At 46.1% G+C, this 26,544-nt stretch overlaps 1 protein-coding gene across 1 annotated transcript; it reads right to left on the bottom strand.

Annotated features, from left to right (window-relative positions):
- Positions 1-312: 312 nt before the first annotated feature.
- On the bottom strand, positions 313-24,963 carry LOC119179425 (uncharacterized). The gene is made up of 12 exons (XM_037430492.2): positions 24,821-24,963; positions 20,521-20,582; positions 18,815-18,976; positions 17,513-17,585; positions 16,734-16,868; positions 15,110-15,261; positions 13,820-14,075; positions 10,971-11,134; positions 10,069-10,160; positions 9,611-9,769; positions 7,120-7,189; positions 313-551 (listed from the first exon to the last, which is right to left on the bottom strand). Exons 2-12 carry the CDS (start codon positions 20,564-20,566, stop codon positions 313-315), a joined length of 1,548 nt encoding a protein of 515 aa, XP_037286389.2. The 5' UTR covers positions 20,567-20,582; positions 24,821-24,963.
- Between the last annotated feature and the right edge of the window lie 1,581 nt (positions 24,964-26,544).

Below are 26,544 nucleotides of genomic sequence, written 5' to 3' on the forward strand. Positions count from 1 at the left end.
TGGACGTCAGGGTACTGTAGGAACCGAGACTAGCTTTCAGAAACACACTACAATTATTTTTTCACAGTGCACTGAACTAGGCTTCGAGGGGCTGCTTTTTTAATGGGCACAAGAATAATAACAAAAAAAGCACTGAAAATTGCCGTGCCAGTGCCTCTTTTAAGGCGCGTATGAATTACTTCTGTTGTATTCTCTGTTTCCGTAATATAATGAACTGTTTCTCGGGCTTTCTAAATTAAAATGTCGATGATTTTAGTATAATTGCGGGCAATAACCCTGGCACAATTAAAGAGAAGGCGTTGCAGGGACGCTTTAATAAGTTTTGAATTGTGAATTTTCCCGACTGGGGTTCATGATCCGGCGCTTGTGGCTCTGCTGCTGCAAGCTTGTCTTGTGGTCATCGGCCCGCTGTAGAGCGGTCCACTCCGGCCAGTCGTTTGTGTGGACTTCCCTTTGTGATGGAAAGCGCCGCCTCTGTCGGCAGTGAGGTGACCAGAAGTAGTTCTTGTGCACGACGAACTCGGGAGTTAGTTCCGTTACGTCGACACACCCTGCGCATGATGTGGTTGTTATATGACATGCTCTGTTTTATACGCTTAGATCACTTGACTGTAATGCAAACATTTCACAGACGTCTGCCTCGTTGGGTAGGTAAACTGGCAAAACTATTTCAACTCCAGTTGAAGTGAAGTACGTCAAAGTAGGTAAGAACCCGACGTTTTGAAACCGACTTGGTTCCTTCCTCAGGGGAAACTGTGGTGACGTTTTTGCCGCGGAGCTTAGTCTATGTGCTTATGCGTATGTACCGCTTGACTATATCTGCATGGTATCTTGGCCGAAGCCTTAGCTGATTTACTTGAATGTAAACATTCGACAGATGTCCTTTCAGTTGCGTAGGTAAACTGCGAAAACCATTTTAGTTACAACCAATGCAAAGTATATGTGCAAATACATTGGTTGAAGTTAAAATAGTTTTCCCAGTCAGATTTCTTGTATCGTTCTCACGCATATGAAATTTGGAGAAGTTTTGGAGGACGTTTAGAACTGGAGAAGTTTGGAGAAGAATTAGAGAAGTGGAGAAGTTTGGAGAATGTTTAAGGATACCTCTATAAAGATACCTCTAAGCGGTACATACACACACATTCAGCAGTGGTGGCACCGTGAGGCTCGTCGACTGGCTACTAAAGCAAATCGTCTTCCTTTTCCCAGGAATCGACGTCTATCAAGAAACATCGGTGCTACCATCCATCGGTGCGACGACCAGTGGCACAAACGTTGGATAACAAGCCTGACGTCATCACCGAGAACGTATAAAAAGAAGAAGACATCGTGTGTCCTGTCACACACATTCAGCAGTGGTGGCACCGTGAGGCTCGTCGACTGGCTACTAAAGCAAATCGTCTTCCTTTTCCCAGGAATCGACGTCTATCAAGAAACATCGGTGCTACCATCCATCGGTGCGACGACCAGTGGCACAAACGTTGGATAACAAGCCTGACGTCATCACCGAGAACGTATAAAAAGAAGAAGACATCGTGTGTCCTGTCACACACATTCAGCAGTGGTGGCACCGTGAGGCTCGTCGACTGGCTACTAAAGCAAATCGTCTTCCTTTTCCCAGGTTGGTGCTCATCTGTATGTAAAATTTGACATATCCTGGTTGAGTACGCGGTTGCCACTGCTGCTGAGTAACATGACCGACACCTGCATTTCTTGTCATGAAGTTTTGCGGGACGCACCATACCTGTCATGTTTAGAGTGTAAATCTACGTATCATTTAGGTGCATGTTCAGGAGTAACAGAATCGGCATATAAAAAGAAATATGCAGCGGCGAAGAACTCGTGGAGCTGTGCAACTTGCAAAACGTCGAAAGCTCGAAGCAGCAAGTGTGCTGAACTAGAAATTGTGGAGCAGGAAATGAACCTCGCAAAAGAAATAGGCGAAATTCAGAAGAAATTATCACTACTTCTTTCAATGAAATCGCAAGTCGATGCTCTGGCAGGTGTTGCTGACACTGTATGTGGTATTGAAAGGTCACTACAGGAAATGTCAAGCAAGTATGATGACGTGCTTGCCGAAATGAAGCGACAGAGTACTGATATGAGCAATTTAAGAAAGCGAGTGGAAAAACTTGAAACGCAGACTAACAATAATGAAGTAGAAATGCTTAAGCAAGAAGTTAATAACCTTGATCAATACAGCAGACGCCTTAACCTGGAAATCCATGGACTAGGCGAACAAACTAATGAAAAAGTAATAGAAAAACTTAATCTTTTGGCTGATGAACTGGAGCTTCCAAAATTATCTGGAAAGGATATTGAAGCCGCCCACCGACTGCGCACTAGAGCAGGCACAGACGGGGGTGATAAGCCATCGCCTATTATCGTGCGTTTTTCTGCCCGGTGTACTCGTGACGCTTGGCTTGCAAAAAGAGGCGAGCTACGAAAAAAGAATTCAAAGGTTTTCATCAATGAAAACTTGACTGCACAGAATAAGCGGTTGTTCTGGCAAATGAAAACAAAGGCAAGGGAAATGAAATATCAATTCGCCTGGGTCAAGGACGGAAAATTCTTCGTTCGGCGCAGTGAACGGGACAGAGTAATACGGATTAAGACAGCCAGTGACCTCGACCATATAAGATAACTCTAAAAATGACACTTTTTTTTCGTACGCCATATAAGCATATGGCTGCTCACGACAACACAAAATACCATGATGCTGATTCATTTAGGCGTCTCAAGGCCTTACGTGGCACCAAGCGATTCTCTTTGCTTCACCTTAACACACGAAGTTTAAAAAATAAACATGATTCTGTTAACCTTTTTTTAGACAACTTAGATCATGAGTTTGACGTATTGGCATTCACCGAAACTTGGTTTTCCAATGACTGCCCCGCTGTATACTTTTCGGGATACAACTGCATATCAGTATCACGACCTAAAAAAAGAGGAGGAGGCGTTGCTGTGTACATTAAAAACCACTTTAATTATGAAGTTATTCCAGAATACTCAATCATTGATGTTCACTATGAATGTCTGCTTGTGAAGTGCTTTAACACAATGCTAGCCGTTCTATATAGGCCTCCAAACGGTTCTGTAACAAAATTTATTGAATTTCTAGAGCGTGTTTTAGAGCACTGTTCATACGTTGGTCTACCTATAATAATTAGTGGAGACCTGAATATAAACTTTCTCTCTGTGGAGTCACCTGCACAGATGCTACTTGATGTTTTTCTTTGTTTTGGCTGTCAAAATGTCATTGATGTACCCACAAGAATAGCGAGCAAATCTGAAACTTTGCTAGACGTTTGTTTTACAAATTATGAAATTGGTCAATCTGATGCCGGAGTGTTAATATCAGACATAAGTGATCATTTGCCCTTCTTCATCTTTTTTACGCCTCACATGGCTCAACACAACCAACGCAAACAGCCACCTATCTTTTTAAGAAAAATATCTGCAGAAAGGGTTAATTATTTCAAACATTTGGTTGAAGGAACTAGCTGGGAGCCTGTCTTGCAGATAACTGATCCTACCGTCTCCTATGACTTATTTATTAGAACATTAAAAGAACTCTATTACACTGTATTTCCCTTAGAACAGCTTAAAAAACATAAAAAATCGAGAAAACCATGGATTGATGCCTCTTTACTGAAGAGAATAAAGACCCGTGATAAACTATTTGCATTGTTTATAAAAACAAAGAACCTTGATCAGTTAGCTGAATACAAAAAAATGAGAAATAAATTAGCAGCTGATATTAAACAAGCACGTAACTTGTATTACGAGGCTAAGTTTACTAGCATTGCTAACGATTCCAGGAAAGTGTGGAATTGCGTTAATGAACTACGAAATAAAAACGAAAGAGACGTAATATCGGAAATATTGATTGAGGGCGTATCATATACGGGTAGTTCGCTGGCAAACAAGTTTAATGAGCATTTTTTAAAGGCAGGTGTTTGCACGTCTTCACCGACAAATGATATCAGCTGCACTTCTTACATGAACAGCTCAGATTCAACAATTTATATGTATCCTACTACACCGGAAGAAATATGCGGCTTGTTAAAAAAGTTAAAAAGCAACAGTGCCTGTGGTGTAGATGAATTGAAGGCAGTTCCTCTTAAAGTAGTTGCTCATGCTATCTGTTTACCTCTATCGCACATATGCAATCTTATTCTAAGCTCTGGAACGTTTCCCAACGAACTGAAGATTGCAAAGGTATCAGTTATTTTTAAAGGAGGAGATAAAAACGATCTCGGTAACTATAGGCCAATCTCTGTTTTACCTATGTTTTCCAAGGTTATTGAAGAAGCTATAAACTTCAGGCTTACTAATTTTTTTCAGCAAAAAAACATTATCGTAAAAAACCAATATGGTTTCCAAAAGAAAAAATCCACAGAAATGGCATTACTCGATATTAAAGATAAAATAGTTGACAACATAGAAAAAAAACTATTCACGGTAGGGCTTTTCCTTGACTTTAAAAAAGCATTTGATTCCGTTAAGCATGATGTTTTACTGCTCAAACTATCCAGATACGGTGTCAGAGGTATAGCTCTAGACATTGTAAAAAGTTACCTAGAAAACCGTGTGCAATACACCAACATTGGTAATGCGAAATCTGAATTCGGTAAAATTACATGCGGCGTGCCACAAGGGTCAATCCTTGGCCCACTCTTGTTTATTATGTACATAAATGATATAGTTAACATACCTCTTACACCTGACATTATTTTGTACGCCGATGACACGAATGTATTCTTCTGTGGGCCAGATATTGACGACCTTATGTTGAAAGCGAATATTTGGCTACAAAACTTATCTACATGGCTTAGGGCCAACAGGTTAAATCTAAATGCTAAAAAAACAAAATTTGTTGTTTTTAGACCTCGTAACAAAACATACACTAGTAAGAATATTATTAGCTTTCAGGGACAGCCTATTGAACGCGTTGCGTCTCTTAAATTTCTCGGTGTCTTTTTTCACGAATATTTAGATTGGTCTGTGCATATAAATTACTTGCGAAAAAACATCTCTCGAGCAGTTGGCATACTATGCACGTTGCGCAGCCTATTACCAGTATGGTTAAAAAGACAGATTTATTACGCAACCATACATTCGCACCTTCACTATTGTCTTCTGATTTGGGGAACGACGACAAAAACTAACCTCAAAAATTTATATCTATTACAAAAACGAGCTGTGCGATTAATTGAACTTCTACCTTTTCGTTCGCACACAGCCCCTTTTTTCGAAAAACATAGACTGCTAGTCATTAATAATATCCGATATAAAAAATTAGCAATGATTATATATCGTGAAGTTAAATCTAATCGAATTGAATTTTTTAGGAAGTATCACGAGCGTGACCACAGTCATAATTTACGACACATTAGTTTCAAGAAAGACACGCTTCGTACAAATTACGGTACACAAAAACTAACTTACCAAATTCCCCACTTTCTTAATGAACACCCCACTGTGATGGCATTAATTGAACAAAGTTCCTCCATTTATGTTTTCAAAAAGAAGATACACACATTCCTTCTAAAAACTCAAACAGATTCTCATACCTCTTTCGATTCATTATATTTTATGTAACTTTTATGTGCTGCTGTGACTTTATGAATTTTTTTTTTGCTTTTGTCTGCCTGTTTGTTGTGCGTAAATAGTCTCTTATTATTTCTTTGTGTGCTAATTCATAATTGCTGTTCATTTCTTTGTTAATACTGGCTTGATGTAAAAAAAAAAAAAAAAAATTGTAAATGTTTTTTGATATTGTATGTATCTCAATTTCAATTTTGTACTGCTTATGTATGTGTGTACATAGGGGGTTGGCGCTTTGTCAGGCTTTCTTTGCCTTTACGCCGATCCCCTAGGCAAACTGTGTACACGGGTTGTCTGAAATAAATTAAATCAAATCAAATCAAATCAAATCAAAATCAAGATAATGGTGATGGAGGTAATGTAGAGATTGCAGATACTGTAAAAGTTCCAACACGTCGTTGTGTGGATCCTTGTATATTTTACCTTCACACTTCACATTAGATCGCGTTCTGGATTATCTTGCTCATGAATTACCAATGCGTCTCTGAATGGTGGCTCTGTATTGCTTAATAAGGAAAACCCTGATGTGATTTTAAACATCAAGATTACATTATCCGGAAGATGAGTTTATTGCCAGAGAGATTCCAAACAAGTCGCCCGCGGAAACGTTTTTAACACTATTAGCGAAATAATATTTGGGCGCCGCTAAAGCTGCGATGAAGTTCGGGCTACGCAAGAATTCAGGCTTCTTGTCGAAGAAAGCTATAGTGCCTCTGTACAATGACCGGGTATCACGAATGCCGTCCACAACTGGTGAAGCGTCAGCCTTGAAGCCTCAGAATCTACGTAGCCCAATCGCAACATTTTGGTGTGATATATGGTCAAGGCACTGAGTGACCTGGGCACGCTTGTTTTCGCAACTTGTTTATGCTAGTTCTGTGAAGTTGCGGTCAAAAGAGACCAAGATGCGTAGTTCTCATTGGACGACTTAAAGCTTCTGCCAAGTCAGTGTGCCTCTTATAACCGTAGCAAATCGCTTTGTTGAAGGCACTACGATGTCTTGTGGGTCGTCTGACATGTTGCGTTCCAGAGGAAGCGTCAAAAGTTATTTTCTCTAAATGAATGTTACGAAAAACTGATTCCACAGACATTTGGAGCCTATGATTTCATTCGTTTTGTGTCAAAATGGAACATGCATTGCTACAGAACAATGACGTTTTGAAGTGCGTTCCAATTACAATTCGTTGCTGAAACTCACAGAAAACTACACATTACTTCATTTTATTTCTTGGAATGTAATACCGAGTGTCCTCGAAACATGGTATACGTTCATTTCACAAGTTCGTAAATGGTGCATCACAGCGAGCGACTGAAGGGTATAAATGGGGTTTTGGCGTTGAAGATTACGCGGGTTGCTTTATCGTTTGGTTTCGCTTAGTCGTCTTTAAATCGCATGTTGACGCGGATGAGTACTTCATCAAGGAAAATGCTCTACGTAATTTCCTCCCGCGGATCTAGGCGGGAAGTAACGAACTGTGGCCTCCATAGATAAAATTGATAAACACTCACCTAGTAGCCTGAGTGTCCGTTCGAGCTCCGATCGGTAGATGTCAAGAACAGTGCTCACCCCCTTCTTGCCCTGTGCAGGAAACGAGCGGCGAAGTTGTGCGATGATTATAGGACACTTTGAAACTCCCGATTGGCCCGTGTAAAGAAATACAAGAACAGTGGTTTCTGACTGTTGCAGTCACGGAAGAATTGAGTTGTTCGTCACCGCGCTGCATTTCCGACCAACCTATTAGGAAAAACACACTTGAATCGGCCCGCGTGGCTGAAAATTATGCAACACGTAATTGTACGCCGGCGTGTCATTCATTCTTCTGCCGATATATTCGTATTACTGCGTTTGATGGAAGAAAGAATAGGGATCTCGAAGGTTTATTCCGAGTGAGTAAGCATCTACGATCTTCATTCCGAGCAAATTCACAAACCTTGCGAGTTAGCTGAACACTGATCGACGCGAGCTTGAGCTTATTACTAAGTAAAGAAAAAATATGTGGATCGAGTACTAGATGATTGTGCAGGATGAAGTTGACACCACACGTGTAACAGCCGTGAATGACCCGCTCGTCTGGGAAAGCGTGTATTGCGAAGGCTCGTGTCAATACAGTGTGAGCCGTCGCGTCGAGATCAACAACGTCGCGTGCTTAGCTTTGGATTTCAGAAATCGTGGTTACATAGATTGCGCTAAGTTCTGGTCGATCTTCCAGTGCTCCTTACCTAACGCAGCCTAAATGGCGTGCGCGGAAGGAAGCCGTTTCGCAACCGCGAGAAGCACCCCCCCCCCCCCCTTTTCCTTTAGTAAAAAAATATCATGGTGCGATGTTTTTAAAGGCGATCTTTCTTGGGGACCTTCGACGCAAAAACTTTGGTCTGTCTGTCTGTCCGCCCGTCCGCCTGTCCGCCCGTCTGTCCGTTGGTCTGTCCGTCCGTCCGTCCGTCTGCCTGTCTGTCCGTCTGTCTGTCTGTACATTTGTCTATTTGTCCATCCTTAACAGGTACTCTAAACATCACCAGCCGATACCCCAAACGGCCGACCCCATCCGCAGCGCCCACCAATGTTGCTCAAGATTCAGCGTTAATACTTGTGCGACTGACAAATATAGTTGTGCATATCTGAGGCACCATAACAACACGTATATATTCTGCATGTGCGTCTTTTATTAGAAAAGGCATACATAAGTAATTCTAAGGACCGTAGCGTTTACTTCTAAAGATTTATAAGCAGCTAAATAGAATCTCTACTGCCACTGCAAAACTTCCTGTTAGTTGGGCAGTGGCTGTTCAGCTTTACGTCAAATTGCGCTTGCTTGAGCTTGTTGGCTGCACAAAGCGAGGGGGTTCCAGCCAACTACTTGGACAAATAAAAAAAAAAAAAAGAAAGACGACATGCCAGAGGTGTCCTTTCTGTACTCGTCCAAGTAGTCGGCTGGAGCCCCTTCGCTAAGTTTTACATAGGTTTATCCCGTCAATTTTTTTTTAGTGAAGGTAGACTCAAGCTAACTCTTAAGCTATTGTGATCTGAGCCACCTTTAGCAGGGCTATTCGGGAAAGTGTTCTCGGTGTGCTGCGCCTGCTCGCGCTCGTTTTAATGCGATAGCGTTAGAGAGCTCGTGTCGCAGAGAGCCCGCCGCCGGGTTGTGAGCGAAAAAAATCGTCTGTGCGTCTGTGACCGAAAAATCAAGTTCCCTAGATAGCCGCGGGAGGCCGCTACTTGTCCACGCGTGCGCGTGCGATCACATTGAAAAAGCCACGCGTTCGAAGAAAAAAAAAAGGGGGGGGGAAGGGCTCAAGGTCACGAGGCGGTAGTTTCTTTTCCCTGCCACCCCTCACTGCTTAGCTTTCAGCGCTTTAGGTCGGGACGATGAAAGAGATAATGCAATTGCAGCATGCGACAAACCTTTGTAACTCCACTCGCACTGGACGGATTTTTAAAATTTTTGCGGCGTTGAGTTCGTGAGGCAATAAGCTCTTCCAGTGAATTCATTCCGTGGTTACTTGAAAAAGTGTTTCAGGGCCCTATTAACGTATTTTGCTCGACAGGTGTCACGACGAAAAGGAGCCCATTTGGCAATGACAGCGAGTGCTGGTCTGAGTTCGTGTTTGTTTGTGTGTGCGTGTGTATGTAACAAAACATATGAACAAGTATGCACTTAGCGGTTGAAGGGTGCACTGGGGGCCGGATTTCGCTATCGCGTTCAACTCTAACCCCTGCATTCACAAACGCTCCTCGGCTCGACTTTCACCCTTCACCTGACAGAATTGCGCATTGCGCCGCTGCTCGGCTGAAAATGACACTGCGCTACTCAAGAATAGCAGCAAATTACCACTGATATGCAGCGACTCTCCCTGCCTAGAGATGGCGCTTCCGTAGGCTTTTTCAAGTGAAGGTGGAGCGTTGAGTGAACGGGCGGGCGTTCTAGAATACGGGGGTTGGAGGCGAAGTTCAAGGTTCCACCAATTTTTTTTTTGTAACTTTCGTGAGCGTTCGTAGACTTACGTTGTAGGCGAGCCCCCAGAGTACGGGTCTGCCGACGAAGGCTGCTCGAGCGCCGAGAGCTAGGGCGCGGACCACGTCGGCTCCTGTGCGCACTCCGCTGTCCAGGTAGACTTCGAGGCGACCGCCCACGGCGTCCACGATCTCGGGCAGGACGTCGATCTACGAGATACGCGCGAAGGCCGCTGCACTTGATGCGACGCTTGAGGACAGTCATCATGAGGTTCTGTTGTAATGTACGGCACTGGAACCGCTTATGGCTCCTAAAGCGTTCCCTAGATGCGTATATGGTCATCGCAGCCACCTAGCTGCGTATCTTGTATGTGCTTCACATATGTTGTGCGTCACCGAGAACCGTAAAGCTCAGAACGTACCATAAAACAGCAGTCTCTTTAAGTGCTCTCACTTGAGAAGTGACACAACTTAGCTTGTACTCTTGAGTACTCTAGGAAACGACGTACCGTAGCCGGTGTCCCATCCAGCTGTCGTCCTCCGTGGTTGGACACGATAATGGCCGCAGCTCCGCTCTCGTAACACTGCACGGCAGCTTCCGCTACAATGGCACAGAACAGAAGATAACATGTGTACATTCCGGCTTTTTTTATATTGAGGACCTATCTTCATCTGTCACGTCAAGACTATCAAGGCGCTCCGCATTGCCGTAAACACTGTTCCAGAAGAGTACAACTTTTATAGAGCGAGAGTGTGGCAGCAAGAGCACATGGTCGCAAGAGAGACGGCAAGGATAAATAATATCTGCGGTTCTACGTCCTAAAAAACGATATGTTTATGAGACGCCGTAGTTGAGGGCTCCGGGAATTTCGACTATGTGGTGTTCTTTAACGTGCGCTGCCATCACGCAGTACGCGCACATCTAACATTTCGCCTCCATCGAAATGCAACCGCCGTGACCCCGGAATCGAACCCACGACCTTCGGGTCAGCAGCGGAGTACCTTAACCAATGCTCCATTGCGGCGGACGAGGGACAGAAGTGATTATGTGTCCGTGTCGTCTCTCTTGTCGGTGTGTGTTTATTCTGTTACTCCGCCGCTCCGCAAAGAACGAACTCGCCCCCAACTGAGAAGTTTTGTGGCACAACTCTTGGCTATTTGGCGCATATTAAAAGGTTGAAGTATAACGTGGTACATACGAGACAGATGCCAAAACGCAGGCAACGCTTACGCTAACTCACAACTGGCGCATCAAAAAGAAAATGTCAAGCTACGTGAAATAACATCTCGGTCACAAAATTTTTCAAAGTGAGTGGTGACGTACCAGGAGCGTACCTTTGGACAAATGACAACAAGTACACCTCGAGTTTGGGGCGAGGGCGCTCAAAAATAGAATCGAGGAACGACTCACGACTGAGGACGCCCTTCACGACGACTGGAAGCCCGGAGACCTCTCGCAGCCAGGCGACGTCCGACCAAGTCACACTGGGCGAAATGAGGTCGTCCACGAATTCGTCGAAGTCGGCGTGGCTTTCCGCGGTGGCCGAGGGGAGGGAGCGTTCCAACGTGCCGAACCTGAGCGATGAAGTCTGCGTCAGAACTGAGCTATTTGGGAAAAGGGGCTCGTCTTCCGATTGGTGCAGCACTCGTGAAGACGAGTAGCAAAGATTGAAGAAATACGCAGGGCATCCAATCTACAACCAAACCTTTCGTCCAGACGTACGAGAACACCAGAGGCGTAGAGTATAAGTGCACTAGAGGGAGCTCTAGTACTAGTGGCTATGATTACTGCAACGTGTTGCGCTTCAACCTGCCTGTGTTTAAAACAGAAAAAAAAGTTCGACAATTCATACTACGACGTACTCGACTATGGGAGAGCATTAAGCTACCCCGTGTGGGGTCTCGGCGAGGCGAACGAGCGCCTGGTCACGCCACGCTCTTGGAGTCAACGGACACAGCAGACGCGGTCGGTACAAAGCACCCAACATACATACATTCATTAACTAATTTAGACGACGATATCGTCCGCTGACACACTAAACACACAATAACATGATAAACACACACTAACACACCCAACACACTAACACATACCCAAGGCGGCGTCGCCAACGCCCGACTTTCCACGTGGGACCCTGGCGCGAAGCCCGCGGTGCCGAGCACCGGGAACCCACGCTACAGACAACCGTTCGCGGCAGCCGCCACGCGCCAAGAGACTCGCTCAACGCTCGCCCACCACCTAGGCCTGCCTTCTGCCAGGGGCCACCACCGGCGCTACCACTCTACCAACAGTGGTACTCAAAGCGAACACAACGCCATCTATCGTCCGGCGGTGGTCACCACCGAAACAAAGCCTTGGGCCGAGACACGTGCGCCACGCGGCGCAGACAACTTTACAGGGGGTGTCAGCACCCCCACACCTGTTAAACACTCTACGCAGAAAAACATCATACCCTACGCATAGTATTTTGCGTAGTACATGGATTTGTCTTGGCTTCTTTCTTTCATCTCTGTTCTACTTCGTGTGACCTGTAGCCGCTTTGTCGCAGCACTAAGTTGAGGAAACTTTTCAGCTGTTCTACTTCACCAGCTTAACCTTTTATGCTCAGCAATCCGAATAAAGGCTCACGAAATTCTCAGTGATTTATTCTTTTATTCGAAAGAAACGCCAAAACACAACAATAAGCGGAGCCACAAGTGCGAACATCGAGCAATATTGTGAAACTCTAACATAAGAGCACCAGAGCATGCGCTTCCGCGAAAATTGCTGAATTCGGACCAGCTGCGCGGCTGTCGCTGTTATGAAATACCAACTAGTCTGTTCCGACACGTTGCTTAAATAACTTCGGGTTAATGCATGCCCTTGTTTGGGTAAGTTGCATTTCGTAAATTTGAATGAGTATTGAAGGCTGGCGTTGCGGCACGTAACACGGAGATCCCAGTAAAAAAAAAACGATAGAGACACATTGCTTATGATACTCAAGATGCCGAGGGAGCTTACGGGAGCCTATCCGAGAATGAGCTGACCTGAATTTACAAAGGGTTCAACTAGTAGCTATCAATTAGGGTGGCCAGTGGAGGTCTCCGGAGTGCTGTAATGGGGAAAGCGTGATATATTCCAGTGTGGATGTTGATTTAAACAGGTAGACGTTTGTACAACCATTTCCAAAACTGATTAGGGCACAAACACACGGTACATTCACACACAGCACACGTGTTGGGTGTCTGAGTGTCTTCTGGAAAGGCGAGGGTTTTTCCCCACCCAGAGAGCGTCTGCCACTTTCCTCAGAAGTAACATGGGAGACCTTATTTGGTACGGTACACCGATGAAGAGCTGCAAGAGGCCGTCACAGCATAAGCAGATGAGGTCGCCGCAGACAAGCGGCCAGCTCTAAACCCGTGATTTTTTACATGCGGAGCATGTTATATTAGGGCTAGTCATGCGCCGTCGCCGTCCGTAGCCTCCCCTCCTCCTCGGCCAGCCATCTGTGCATCCCTTCCTCCTCTCAACACAGCGCGCGCTGCGCTCGCTTCTCCCCTCCGCGCGCCGCGCGACCTTTAGATGCGCGGGCCGGGGCCGGCGCCCGCTATAAATAACCGAGTGTCGGGACGACGTCATGACGATGTACTTCGCGCCCAACCCATCGCGTGCCGCCGTGGAGAAGTACGTCGGCGAAGCTGTGGAAGAATACCCGAAACAACGACCGCAACGACGACCCTTCGTGATAGTTGGCGACTTCAACGTCGACATCATCAAGGACGATTGGGTGGTCGACTATATGGAGTCGCGGCATTCGCTGAAACGAGCAACGCACGACGGCAAACATAATCCGACCACGGTTCTTGCTCAAAATACCCAAAGCGTCTCATCAATAAACATCGTCTTTTGCAGCATACGTGCGTGCGTGTTCACTCGTGTTCACTCGTGTTCACTCATAACACACACGCATGTCGCAAATTACAAACCACATTTATCGCAGTGCAACATATATGCTTCGCATCCTAACCAGTGTTCCCACACGGGAAACTGCGGTCATTTTTTTAAATAGGTTTGTATCTTCCTAAGTTTGTGGGTGTGCGATTGTGCCGTGTGTTTGGGCGTCAATTAGTCTTGGAGATGAATCATGATCTACCAACTAGCCAAACAACAAGTTGCTTTAACCACCTACCCATCCATCCCGAACGATCATAGATGACAGCCATATGGGCACTCACTATAAAAATCGTGAAAGAGAGGTGTCGCTCTATAGGTGGGCTGACCTCAAGTGCTTGGGGAGGTGGAATCGGTACTTGTTGGCCATGACCTTCTGGCCGAACACGGGCGAATCAGCTGTGAGCACAACGGCGGAGAAGCCAGCGGCTGCGGCCCTCTTCACCAGGGACTCGGTGAGGGCGCGGTCCTTGTAGACGTACACTTGAAGCCACAAGGTGCAGTTAGGGGCGCGGAGCCGAATGTCCTCCAGCGAAATGGTGCTCATCGAACTGAGGATCATCAATGTGCCGGCTGCCTCGGCGGCTGCGGAGAATGGCAGGGTTTGTAAGAAGTGTCGCCGACCGGCCGCACAGTATTGAACGCAGGCAGACATTGATCGGAGTTGAACTGTTTGCACAATATTCTTGCTCATGGGAGTGTGTAAGGTCGTCCATAAAAGAGGCAAAGTTTCTTCCTCACCTAAGTCGGACGAGTCCTAATGGCAACATATGCTTCACATTGGATGAAAAGAAAAATGAAAATGCGGCGATGACAAGCGTTGCACAACGCCCTGCCATCGGCCCCCTTTATGATCGGAAACCTGACGGGCCACAACCCTACTCTTTAAACAATTTTGGGACAGATCCCACTGTGTAAGGGTGATTTTGCCTCTCCTCCTTCCCAAAGGTGATTAGGAGAGGAGGCACCACTCCCGCACCCTCGTCCCTATACGCACACACCTATGTTCTTAATTAAGCAGCGGTGACACTGTCTACGACAAGTAACTTCTGCGCAAGTACGCATGGTGGAAAGAGGCCTATGAAAGGAAGCGAGTGCTTTCGGTTCAGTGCCTATAGGGTTGAAATCGGAGGAGGACCGCAGAATTTTTTTTTCAAGGAGAATCACCACAGGTTCGTACCGCGCTCGTCCGTTGTCAACAAAAAAGTATAATAGATAATATCAATCAAAGTTTTCGTAGAACAAGCAAAAAACCTAAAAGCGCGGAGCCTTTATACTAGTCGACCATTTCAACGTAGATACGTACCTTAGGACGTATGTATAGCTCCGCCCACTCGTCATCAATCAATTCGTGGTCATTCGTGCATTTTTTTTTCTCGGAAGCCTGTAGGGGTATTATTTGTAGGTATTTGCTACAAACGCATAATTAACGTTTTTCTTTGAACAAGGCTGCTGGGAGTCGAAACGTCGGTAGAGTTCGCGCTCGTACATTCTCGAAAGAGCGCGAGAAGTCGCGAGAAAGAAGAGGCGCTGCACGACGTTCTTGCTTGTATCAAGTTCAGCCAGTACAGCATTTCGGCGCGATGGCACCAGAAAGAAAGCGGGCAGCTGAGACGGACCTTGCGCGGCTCCGATTTCTCCGTCGGGGTGGGCTAGCTGCTGCATCGCCGAGGGTGAAAAGCCAAAGGGCATGGAAACGGGCTGACCCAGCAGTGTCGTCGCCGTGCTCACCCAAGACACGTCCACGAGCATGCGAGGCCTGAAGCGCAACCTGCGTATTTGACAAGCTTCATGTAGTGAAAGCTCGCTGCATCGTCCTCAATTTAAGCTGAACCCTCTTTGTAAGTCTCCAAATTTCTGCTCCGTAGCTAAGTACCGGCAAGATACAGCTGTTATATACCTTCCTCTTGAGGGATAGTGGCAATCTACCTGTCATAATATGAGAGTGGTTGCCGAATGTGCTCCACCCATTCTTATTCTTCTAGTTACTTCAATCTCGTGGTTGGGCTCTGCGGTTATTACCTACCCTAAGTAGACATAGTCTTTTACAACTTCAAGTGCAGTATTACCTATCTCGAAGCGCTGCTCCTTTCCGAGGTTGTTGTACATTACTTTCGTTTTCTGCAGATTAATTTTAAGACCCACCTTTCTGCTCTCCCTGTCTAACACCGTAATCATGAGTTGCAATTCGTCCCCTGAGTTACTCAGCAATGCAATGTCATCGGCGAAGCGCAGGTTACTAAGGTATTCTCCATTAACTCTTATTCCTAGCTGAGCAATGGAAAGAAAAATGGTAGGTGTAACCTTAAGAGACAAGAAGAGAGCAGAGTGGATTAGGGGACAAACGGGGGTTAAGGATATCATAGTTGAAACAAAGAAGAGGAAATGGACATGGGCCGGGCATGTAGCGCGTAGACAGGATAACCGCTGGTCATTAAGGGTAACTGACTGGATTCCCAGAGAAGGGAAGCGGGTTAGGGGGAGACAGAAGGTTAGGTGGGCAGATGAGATAAAGAAGTTTGCGGGTATAAATTGGCAGCAGCAAACACAGGGCCGGGTTACCTGCCGGAACATGGGAGAGGCCTTTGTCCTGCAGTGCACGTAGTCAGGCTGATGATGATGATGATGTAGTGAAAGCAAGTGAGTGGGTGAAAGAGTGAGTGAGTGAGGAATTGGAACGAATGATGCCATTTAAAGTACGCATATACGCGTAATCAAATACTCGCACAATGAATCTGCAATGCCACGCCTTATAAAGACTGCAGGCTTGCATCACATCGCGAGGACAACAAACGGCATAAAACGGTCATTCGCATGTTACCATGCTTACAGTGAACATCACTGAAAAGCTCTAAAGCAATATCTAACATTCAACAACACAAAACCTGAAAATAAGCCCAAGGAAGCACACTCGAACCGTGTGCGATAGCAAAAAGCTAACGAGTTGATCACTTCTGCCTTTTTAGCTGGAGGTATGTGGTACACTCCTTGAATTAAATATTGCGTGTAATGGGAAATCAATAAATTACATAAAATGAAATTAAGGGTCAGCTGCGGGTAGCGCGATTGTGGTAATCGACATTTCTGGCGTATGCTTAATGAAGATGTACGGTTTATCTCACTGGTCATAAGAAATACCACGAGGTTCCATCTTCTAGGGGGGCAATATTCACGCTGCTTTTTCAAGTTATGCTTCACTGGAGGGCATGTGCATGAGGTCCTTGATGTCGTCAGCTTGCTCACCTCCGAAACGCCTCCTTGTTTTCTTTAATGGTCTCCTCCTGGTCGGCACCGCCGTTGTAGTACCAGCCGACTCCCGGCTCAAGCTTGGTGCTGGCGATTCGCTCGATGTCCGCAATGGTCACCGCAGCCAAGTCTCTGCGCAGCATTTACGTTCGCTTGCTGTGATCAGAAACTCACCGATATACGGAGCACAGCACGCGCAGGAAGGGAAGCGCGTTAATTAAGCATCCGGTATGTCTCACGATGGTCAATATGGCAGCGCCCACATCACTTAATTTCCTGCTATCATCATCAGTACTAATACTGAATCATAGAGCACGACCTCTGAGCCACTGGAGTTTATGCGCTGGAATCCCGATTTGAAAGCTAAGGCTTCATCGCCCCCCCCCCCTTCCCCTCTCTTGTTGGTCGGATCCGAAGGACAACATTGTTCTAGTGCATGAAACAAATTGTCAATTAGGCACTGGCACACTTCTTACTAAGACCTGGGTATTGTCCCCGGCTTTCCTGAATTAAAGATGGGGACAGCAAACCGTTCTTCAAATGCGACATCAGTATTTCTCGGCCGCCTTTTTCAGCCATTAGTAGTAACGAGTAGCCTTCTGCCGACCTTTACCTAGAGCGTGCGCCTTACTTTTTCAATAAACAAAAAATTAGCATTTCTTATCGGTCTGTTATTGGCATGTTCGTTCTATCGCCAACCATGTTTCATAGAAAAACTGTTTCTTTGGCACGACGGTGGCTGCTTTTGTAAAGGCTTTTGTCGTAGCTAGTGTTACCGTTCTGCATATCTGGTGGTGTCGTTGGACCGAAAACCGTGACTGGAGGTAGCAGGTGTCGGCGGAGGCTCGCCTGCAATGAGGCAAACGTCACGTATTTCAGCTTAACCCTCCATGGGCTTCGCGAAACTTGTCTCTGTCTATGCACTCGTATATTGTCGGAAACATTTATTTGCTTATTTGTATGGTGTACCCTTGGCTGTCTACGTCTTACCAATGATAGTGTTTAGATAATAGTAAATAGAGAATATACGCGACATAAAACGTGCTCTGTTTTATATTATGTGCTAAGCTTTGGTTTTACGATAGAGTAGAAAGTAGGGGACAGGGGCCTTGAAGAGAAATGTCTTGCTTTTCGCAAGAACGCAAAACCAACAGAGAAATGTCACTAACAGCATCAGCCAGAATTTCTTTCTGGGTTCTCGTTTGAGATGTAGAAATGAGGTAAGACAAGGGAAAATGCACCGAGGGTGAGCTCGAATGCGAAGCTTGCTATGATTGGTAACAATGTGGGAAATTGGGAAGCCTATAGGTCTATCGCGCTGATTATAAAAGGCCATGAGGTAGGATTTTGATTTTAGTACAGGTATATTGGGGCCATACATGTGTGTAATTAGCGACATGATTATAGTGAAGTCACACGAGAAGCATAGTGTCGTTGCTAGAGAATGGATGCCGATTGGACCTTGAATAAGTAAACCGATTAGAACATTGTGTCGCGTATGTATCCTTAACATGAAAGTTTTCACTACGTCAAAATCGGTTCAGTGCAGTTCAACAATTTACTGAAAACAAGCTGGATCTCTTCCCCAGGGTTTCAATCAAACCTTGCGCGAGACCGAGATGATTGCTATTTCATTAAAATAATTAGCAGACAGTATACTAGCGTCCATCTTTTTTCCGCCATTTTGTCTATCTGCGTGCTATGCGTATCGTATCAATCAACACATACTAATCACCACCATAACCACTGCAGGGCAAATCACCCGTTAATCAACCCGGTCCTATGCCTTCTGCTGCCACGTTACATCTGCAAGCTTCTTAACATCATCTGCCCGCCTAATTTTCTGTCCCCCGTTCACGCGCTTGCCTTGTGTTGGAATCTATTCAGTTACCCGTTTATCCTGCCTACTTGCTACGTGCCCGGCTTGTGTCCATTTAACCTCTTGATTTCAACTGTGATGCCATTTACACCCGTTTGTTCCCTGACCCACTCTGCCCTCTTCCTGTATTTCAAGATTGCGCCTAAAATAGGGCTTTCCAGAATCTTCCCGATTTCACAAACATCTCTTATTCACTTACCCTTTGTGTAACTGACGCCGCCATTAGTAGCTTCGAATGGGCGCCATCCGAATATGGGTGACTGCATTTTGAACGTGGTATCAGGCTCAAATGGATAGTATACGGCACCATGGTCCTGCTTCGCTTTTATTCCGGTTATGTAGTTCCCGCTTACGGCTGAATCTGCAATGCGATAGTCGTTGGCAAAAACAGTTTGGTCTCCACGCTTTTTCCATTCAGCCAGGGTTCACAAAGTGAACAAAGCCCCCGAGAGACGAGTGACTGTTGACGCTGTGTAAATTATTATTTCTAAGAACAAAATGGTTCGGTTCGCGCATGATGTATGCCGTAACTTATATCAATCGTAGTTCGTTGAATTTCACTAAGATATCGCCAAGAACCGGTGGTTTTTGCTTGCGTTGAGTCATTGTTATGCTTGTACTGAGTGGCTGAAAGCGCATTGCAATTCGCGCGTAGCCTTCCCTCGGGCTCGGACCCCCTGAAATGTTTGTCATTAACCAGATTCACTCGGGCTCATTAACGCGATCGCGTTAATGAGCTTGTTTCACCGAAACTTAGGCGTCGACTTCGGTGTCGTTGGTTGTGAACGAATAACCATTGATTCGCCCGTGTCCAACAAATTTAGAAAGATGCAAATAAAGTAATAATAATTTACGGGTCCCAGTGAAGATCGAACCCAAACCGTTCGAATAGCAAGCAGGTGTTCTACGACACCTATGCTCGGGAATGCAGTGAAAAGAGCTCCGGTCGTAAATGCAGTCAAAATAACTTTCATGCTTTACAAGCACACGCGTTTAAACACACATCTCCAAACACACGAGCACAGGCTTCACAATACAACGTGTAATGTCGCAGTAATATTGCGCGGCGCAAGCGATCAGTGGTCACAACACTTGATTATCACAACGACTTCATAATTTAAAGTCGGCCAACCATTAGAAAAATGCACTCATGTAACTGCGCGTATTCCCTTAAGATCACGTAGTGGCTGCATAGCAAGTTCGAAAACATCTCACGCGCATTAAAGTATGCATCCATATGCGGAAGCTTCCATGACACTAGCCACTTTCAACTTTACGAATCAAATTGCAGTAATCCGCAATTTCAACTTCTCGACCAACATCATACAACAGAAGTGTGCACTAAGTGGTGCATGTGCACACTATAGGGACAAGTTATTGCTGTCGCATTCAATTCTAAAACTCGAAACTTAAGGGTCCCCCAAGTTTCTTTTTTTTATTTACTGGACTCACTCGCACTCAAACTGAACAAATATTGCTCACCCGGACTCGCTCAGACTATGACTCACGGCTTGGTCTGAGACCGAGTCGACTCATGATCAGTCTGCTGACATGCGCTCGTGGTTACTGAGCAGTTTTTACGCGTCGACAGTTTTCGAACTATCTGTCGCAACGAACGCTTTCTTTTTTAATTAAGGTGGCCCTGCAATTTAGATAGCCACTCTTACAGCCAAGTGGTTTATTGATTTTAGTAGTGCAGAAATAAAAAAAAATATGGTAGCTGGAAGTCTGTAATAATGTAGAGTAGAAAACGGCGGAAAAACTACAATTGGAAACGCAGGTTAAAAACATTCGAGACGTTATGCTCCTATTGCTATTAACACACCAGCGGTTGGTCGACAAGTAACAAGAAAAGAAGGTGGTCGGAAGATAAAAAAAATGTAAGTATTGCAGATGCATATTCACGCAGTATTGTGACGACTGGCACCACGAACGAAGCAAAGGCTCTCATGATGTTGGTGTCTCACCTAAAAAGAGATCAAGACGAGAAAAGCATGGTGAAAGACGTTGTACATTGAGAAGTTCTAATAAACGGTGTCTGAAGATCAACATTTATTACGTGTTTGACCCACATATATCACTCTCGCCGTACGTAGCGAGTACTTAAGGGACACTAATAAGATGATTGAGTCGATGTTTATTGCTGAAAGAGCGGTCCAGAAACTTCGTGGTGCTACTTTTAGGCCAAGGACGTGCTTATTTTGAAATAAAATTACATTTTGTGATCCGCATCGCGTTAGCACACTTCAAATTACCCGCCTCAAGTGGAACCCTTTACATCCATGTTGCCGTACACAACGTTGCCCGGCTTTACTGCGTGGCCGCCGACACTAGTAGCACCAGAACAAAAGTAGCAGGAGCCACAGCAGCAACAGTGGCAATTGAAAAATTTTCCGCCATGGTCTCCGAGATGGCCCGTGGGCATGGTTCAAATGAGCCCCGCTAGATGGCACGACCTGTACAGTTTAACCACACAAAAATTGCATCTTTTGACCACTCACGCCATTCCCCATAGTAACGTCCTGTGGTTCCTTTTTTGATGAATAAAACAGAACTGAACAGACAGCATTTTATCACGTCTCCTAATGCACAGAAAGTTCTTTATTTAGTGGAGCTAGTTCGATTACTAGAGATTTATTGTAGGCGGTAAGTGTGACGTCATCGGGATTATTTTGCGAATGTCTTACTCGTAGTGCATGTGTTCTCGTCCATTTACATTAATTTCTCAGTAAGTAGAGCACTGCGGTTGATGATATTGTCGTTCTAGACGTTGTCATACATTGAGCTTTCACTCTGACTTCGACTGCTATTTGAATTTAGTGCCCCTTTAAAGTGGCTTGTAGTAACATCTGTGCAGTCATATCTATAAAGGGAGCTGCCACTGGAGCAGGTGTTTTGGACAATACCGTCGACTGAGAGCGTCCGAGGGAGCTGTGTTGGTGGCAGTGGTCCCTCCCAAGTTCGCTGACATTTGCCGCTAGGGGGCACGCAAAGAATTACAGACCCTCTAGCCCGGGCCTAGCTAGTGCAGCCCACATAGCACAGCCACAGTCAACACCACCTACATAGTTGACAAGGCCTGCGTCCATCGTGAAGTGACGTCAGCTATGCTACGCCGCACCTGTGTTGTCGCAGTCTCACCTAGCGGCTGTGTCCCAGAGCAGGATGCGTTCACGCTCGTGTGCGATAGTGGCCGGCTTTGAAATATTTTTAGGAGTTAAGGTCCTCTTAGTCTAATCTTGTCCCGCGTCAGGCGTAACCGGCAGTATCGAGCAGTATAATAGATGGCGCTGTCTCACAGAAGTATATACAAACTGCAGTTGAGTGACGTTATTTTAGATGGCGCTGTGCTGCTACTCTCCGATTGGCTGCTGCGCGAGCTGTGCCTGGGTTCACGGGGAACGATTGCCTCTCTTAGTCTCCTGGATCGTTGCCGTACGTGTCGGATTACTGAGGGGACAGGGACGAAGCGGAGTGGCGGGCGTGGAGGGCCGCCGCGGCTCGTGCGCGCCGTCAGACAGACAAATGCCTCGGTGCGCGGGGAACGAGTGCCTCTCTCCGACTTCTGGTTCGTCGCCGTACGTGTCGAAATTTTAGTGGGTCATGGATGCAGCGGATGGCCGGGCGCGGTGGGCCGCGGCGGCTCGTGCTCGTTGCAAGACAGACAGACAGACAGACAGACAGACAGACAGACAGACAGACAGACAGACAGACAGACAGACAGACAGACAGACAAAGACAGACGGACAGACAAAGACGGACAGACAAAGACAGACAGACAGACAAAGACAGACAGACAGACAAAGACAGACAGACAGATAAAGGCAGACAAAGACAGACAGACAGAAAGACAGACAAGCAGACAAAGACGGACAGACAAAGACAGACAGACAGAAATACAGACAGACAGACAAAGACAGACAGACAGACAGAAAGACAGACAGACATACAAAGACAGACAGACAGATAAAGGCAGACAAAGACAGATAAAGACAGACAGACAAAGACAGATAGACAGACAGATAAAGACAGACAGACAAAGACAGATAGACAGGCAGATAAAGACAGACAGACAAAGACAGATAGACAGGCAGACAAAGACAGCCAGCGGCAAAGACAGACAGACAAAAACAGGCAAAGACAGACAGACAGACAAACAAAGACAGACAAAGACTGATAGACAAAGACAGACAAAGACTGATAGACAAAGACAGACAGACAGACAGACAGACAGACAGACAAGGCGTACGAACACCCGAACAGCAGTCAACTTTCCAAGAACAGTGGCGATAGCAGATACGAGGGAGATCGTGTTCGCCGGGCCAGTTCCGGCTCGACAGCAAGCCTACAGGTGGCCAAGCGCAAACAGCAACTGCGTACCGAGAACACGGCAGCCTTCCAGGCCGCGTTAAATCGCGAAGCGAAACGCATGCGCCAAGGGCGGGCGGATGCTGCTAATCAAGACGCCGAGCTAAGTCGAGCTCTGAGGACGCAGCCTACAAGTGAATTTCCCATGGCAGGCTGCATCCGCAATGCTGTTTCGACGCTCAGCTAAATCTGTCCTAGGAATGGATGTAACGACCGCGAGCCGAGGAGACGGCGTTGCGAGCAGAGCAGCGTCAATGATCGTGTTTGCCGTGGCCGACGCCCACTTTCGACAGGAGTTCCTCGAGCGGCTTCAACTGCGGCGTCTGCAACCGCATGTGAGCACAAGTTGCAGCTTCGCTGGTTAGCCATATGGTACGGAGGGCATGGTTTGTGATTTTCTACTGTTTTCTCTCTTTTTACTTTACGCGTGGACGCGTGCTGCTGTTGTTGTACCACATTCGCACGTACCTGCCATGTCGATGCAAGCCGTGTCCACGCTCAACGGACATTCCATGAAAAGCAGGCGAGGACCGAAGGAGGAAGCGGACTGTCTCGGCAAATAATCGTGTCCTCAAAATGTCGTGCACGATTGTTTGGGACGCGCTCGCCTGCTCTGCACTGCGCCGCACTATTTGTATTTGAAATGAACCGTTACCAACTGACCCAAGTGGCGTTTCGCTACTATCCGATTGTTCGGTAATAGCCATAAATCTCCCGAAGAACATCCCCAACCTCACCGTGGTCAGAAAATAACTACAAAGAACCGAGGTTCTAAAATTCTCTGTCCTTCATCTACGTCATGCAAAATGCTCTTCAGGCAACTTTCTGCGCAGTACTGCGTTGTGATGAAGAAAAACGTACAAAGAAAAATTACACACGCGTTCGGGGTTTGCGAGTGCTGACGTGATCGCTGACGTCTAAAACCTTTACTGGTTATCATTCATAGCAGTTCGTGACGTCGCTACGGCCCCAAGAAACAATAAGCGAGAACGTAACCTTTGTTTAACGCTTATTATGCGTATTTCGAGGTGATAACGAATTGAAGATGATACGAATATTTTTGAGGACCCCGCGAGGTTCTTATCACCGATGTTTTACCGCATATAGTCGATGTGTTCAGCGAGCGATTCATTTTCAATGTATCTCTGGCAACCAATACCGCCAAGGATACAAAGTATTATACGAAGCATATACAAAGAGCTTCATCGCACCCTCCTTGTACGTGACGTGTGCCTATGCAGTTGGTATGTAATTCTTTCGTAGGATTCCACGTATCAACTCGTTTCTTGCTTGATCATCTTAGGGAAAGAAAACGCTTGGACTTTTTTCTCAGTATCGTAGTTGCCGTTACGTACCTACACGTGACATCTGTACGGCATGCGCTGTACGGCAGTCTCGACGATGAATAAAACATCCACGGTGGACACAACGTAATAGCACGTAGAAACCACGGCACACACGATAAAGGGTATTCTGGGATGTTTTCGCTGCTGTGTCCAATATTGCTATCAGCCCCGCCACAGTGGTCTAGTGGCTAAGGTACTCGGCTACTGACCCGCAGGTCGCAGGATTGAATCTCGGCTGCGGTGGTTGCGTTTTTGATTGAGGTGAAAATGATGTAGGCCCGTGTGCTCCGATTTGGGTGCACGTTAGAGAACCCCAGGTGGTCGAAATTTTCGGAGCCCTCCGCTGCGGCGTCTCTCATAATCATGTGGTAGTTTTGGGATGTTACATTCCACGCAATCAATCAATCAACCAATCAATCAATCAAACACTAGCGTCTAGAATTATGTATCTATGTATTTCCTAACATAAAAGCAAACCATCTAATACTTACGTATGGATGTTGCTCCTCAGGTCAGCGCAATATTCGCTTTTCGATCGATTATCGTCAGGAGTGTGAAAGCAGTCACCAGGTCAAAAGTCGCATGGGCGCTCAGGCAGTCCTTAAGCTTTGGCCGGATGACTGAACTGTCTGAGAGAAAGACAGGCCGAAATTTCTGCTTTCCGAATATCTCAAGGAAAACTTGAACAAAAAAAATCCACCGCGCCTGTAGCTTCTATCACTTTGTCGCTTATCATTCGCGCCCACTGATCTTATTACGAATGGCTAACTAGGGATAAGATCACGTGCTACGTGACGCCAATAGGCAAAAATAGGGTGTTCCAAACTCGCCGCAATGCAAGCTGGTGGCGCTGACGGGCTCTGAAAATGCACATATATTCCCTATAGAGTGGACAGAGGCATGGCCGCCACCGCAGATCATTGGTAGTGCACCGAACGCGTTATTGGAAGGTCGCACGGTGGTTGGTTCCTGCTGGTGGCTAGTCATCTTTTCGTCCACTTTTCTTTCTTCACATTTACATTACTTCTAATAACATCCCATCTACTTTTTTGGCATCATTGCCTGTTAATTTTCGGTAATATTGTGTTGTTAGCAAAGAAAACAACCCCTTAGATAAGTTGACTTTTTTTTTTCGGGCATGTATATATACAGTCATTCACAGTGTAAACAGCTTCGCGAGATGCGATCTGTTGAGATGGAAGATGCTTGATTTTGTGGGCGATCCTGCGAATATGCTTTTGGACATTAGCAGTAACATGGTAAATAGGATCGAAGTAGGTTTAGTTGCCTGAGATCTCTGCAAACACTGTTGCGAAGGGCTTACCAGTTTGTTGCCGCCATTGAAATGCAGATGCATCGTGCCGCTGTGCTACTTTATGCGAGCACGTGGGGCAGGACGAAGTGGCGACGACACGTCTTCAGGCCGCAATGGCTGTACCGTTGATGTCGTTCGCTGTTGATGAGCAACATCACAGATTTTTTTTTTCTGTCTTCGCAGCCGCGGTCTTCTCGTAAATGCGCCAGGAAAAAAAAAAGTAGCAGTTGCGGAGCCACAGCTGCATTTGGGCGCACCGCGGGTCACGACAAACCTCTCTCCTGCCTCAGCTGGCATTGTCAGAACAAACTATACGCCGAGGAAATGGAATTAGGCGTCCGCTTTGTCTGTTCTTCGTCCCGCGGCGGGAACGGCGACGATGTAACCAGACAGAAACGTTCAATAAAGCACACCCGCCTTGTGTTAACGAACCGAGGTGCGACTAACTCAGCGCTGAGTTACTGCTTCGGGGGTCGGCGAGACAGAGGAGCCACGATGTCTACGACAACAGGTCGAGGATTTGTCGACCTCTCTCCGAGAATTCCCCCCAGCGTCTGCTGGAAGAATGACCTTTCGCGGGGCCGTATTTCCAAATGTGAAGTCGTGAGCCGGTGACAAAGTGTCCGCGAGCTAAATGGCTACCGCGAGGCACTCGGCCAGAACTGAAGTTACTGTCGACTTTCTCTGCTAATGTGTTCCTAAAGCGAACTTCAAGGTGAAAGAAGAAAAGAAAAAAGCTATGCTGACTACGGTGGTGTTGAGTTAAGGCTACATCGTCTCTTTCGAAGACTTGTACAAATAAACACTACATGTGAGAGAGTTGTGCGATAGTCTATACTATGACGGCAGTCTCAGGTTTATTTTGGGATAAAAAGGGAACTCTTGCGCGCTCCTCGTTCA

Source organism: Rhipicephalus microplus, chromosome 7, assembly GCF_043290135.1.
Source record: "Rhipicephalus microplus isolate Deutch F79 chromosome 7, USDA_Rmic, whole genome shotgun sequence".
In the NCBI taxonomy this organism is placed as follows: Eukaryota; Metazoa; Arthropoda; class Arachnida; order Ixodida; family Ixodidae; genus Rhipicephalus; species Rhipicephalus microplus.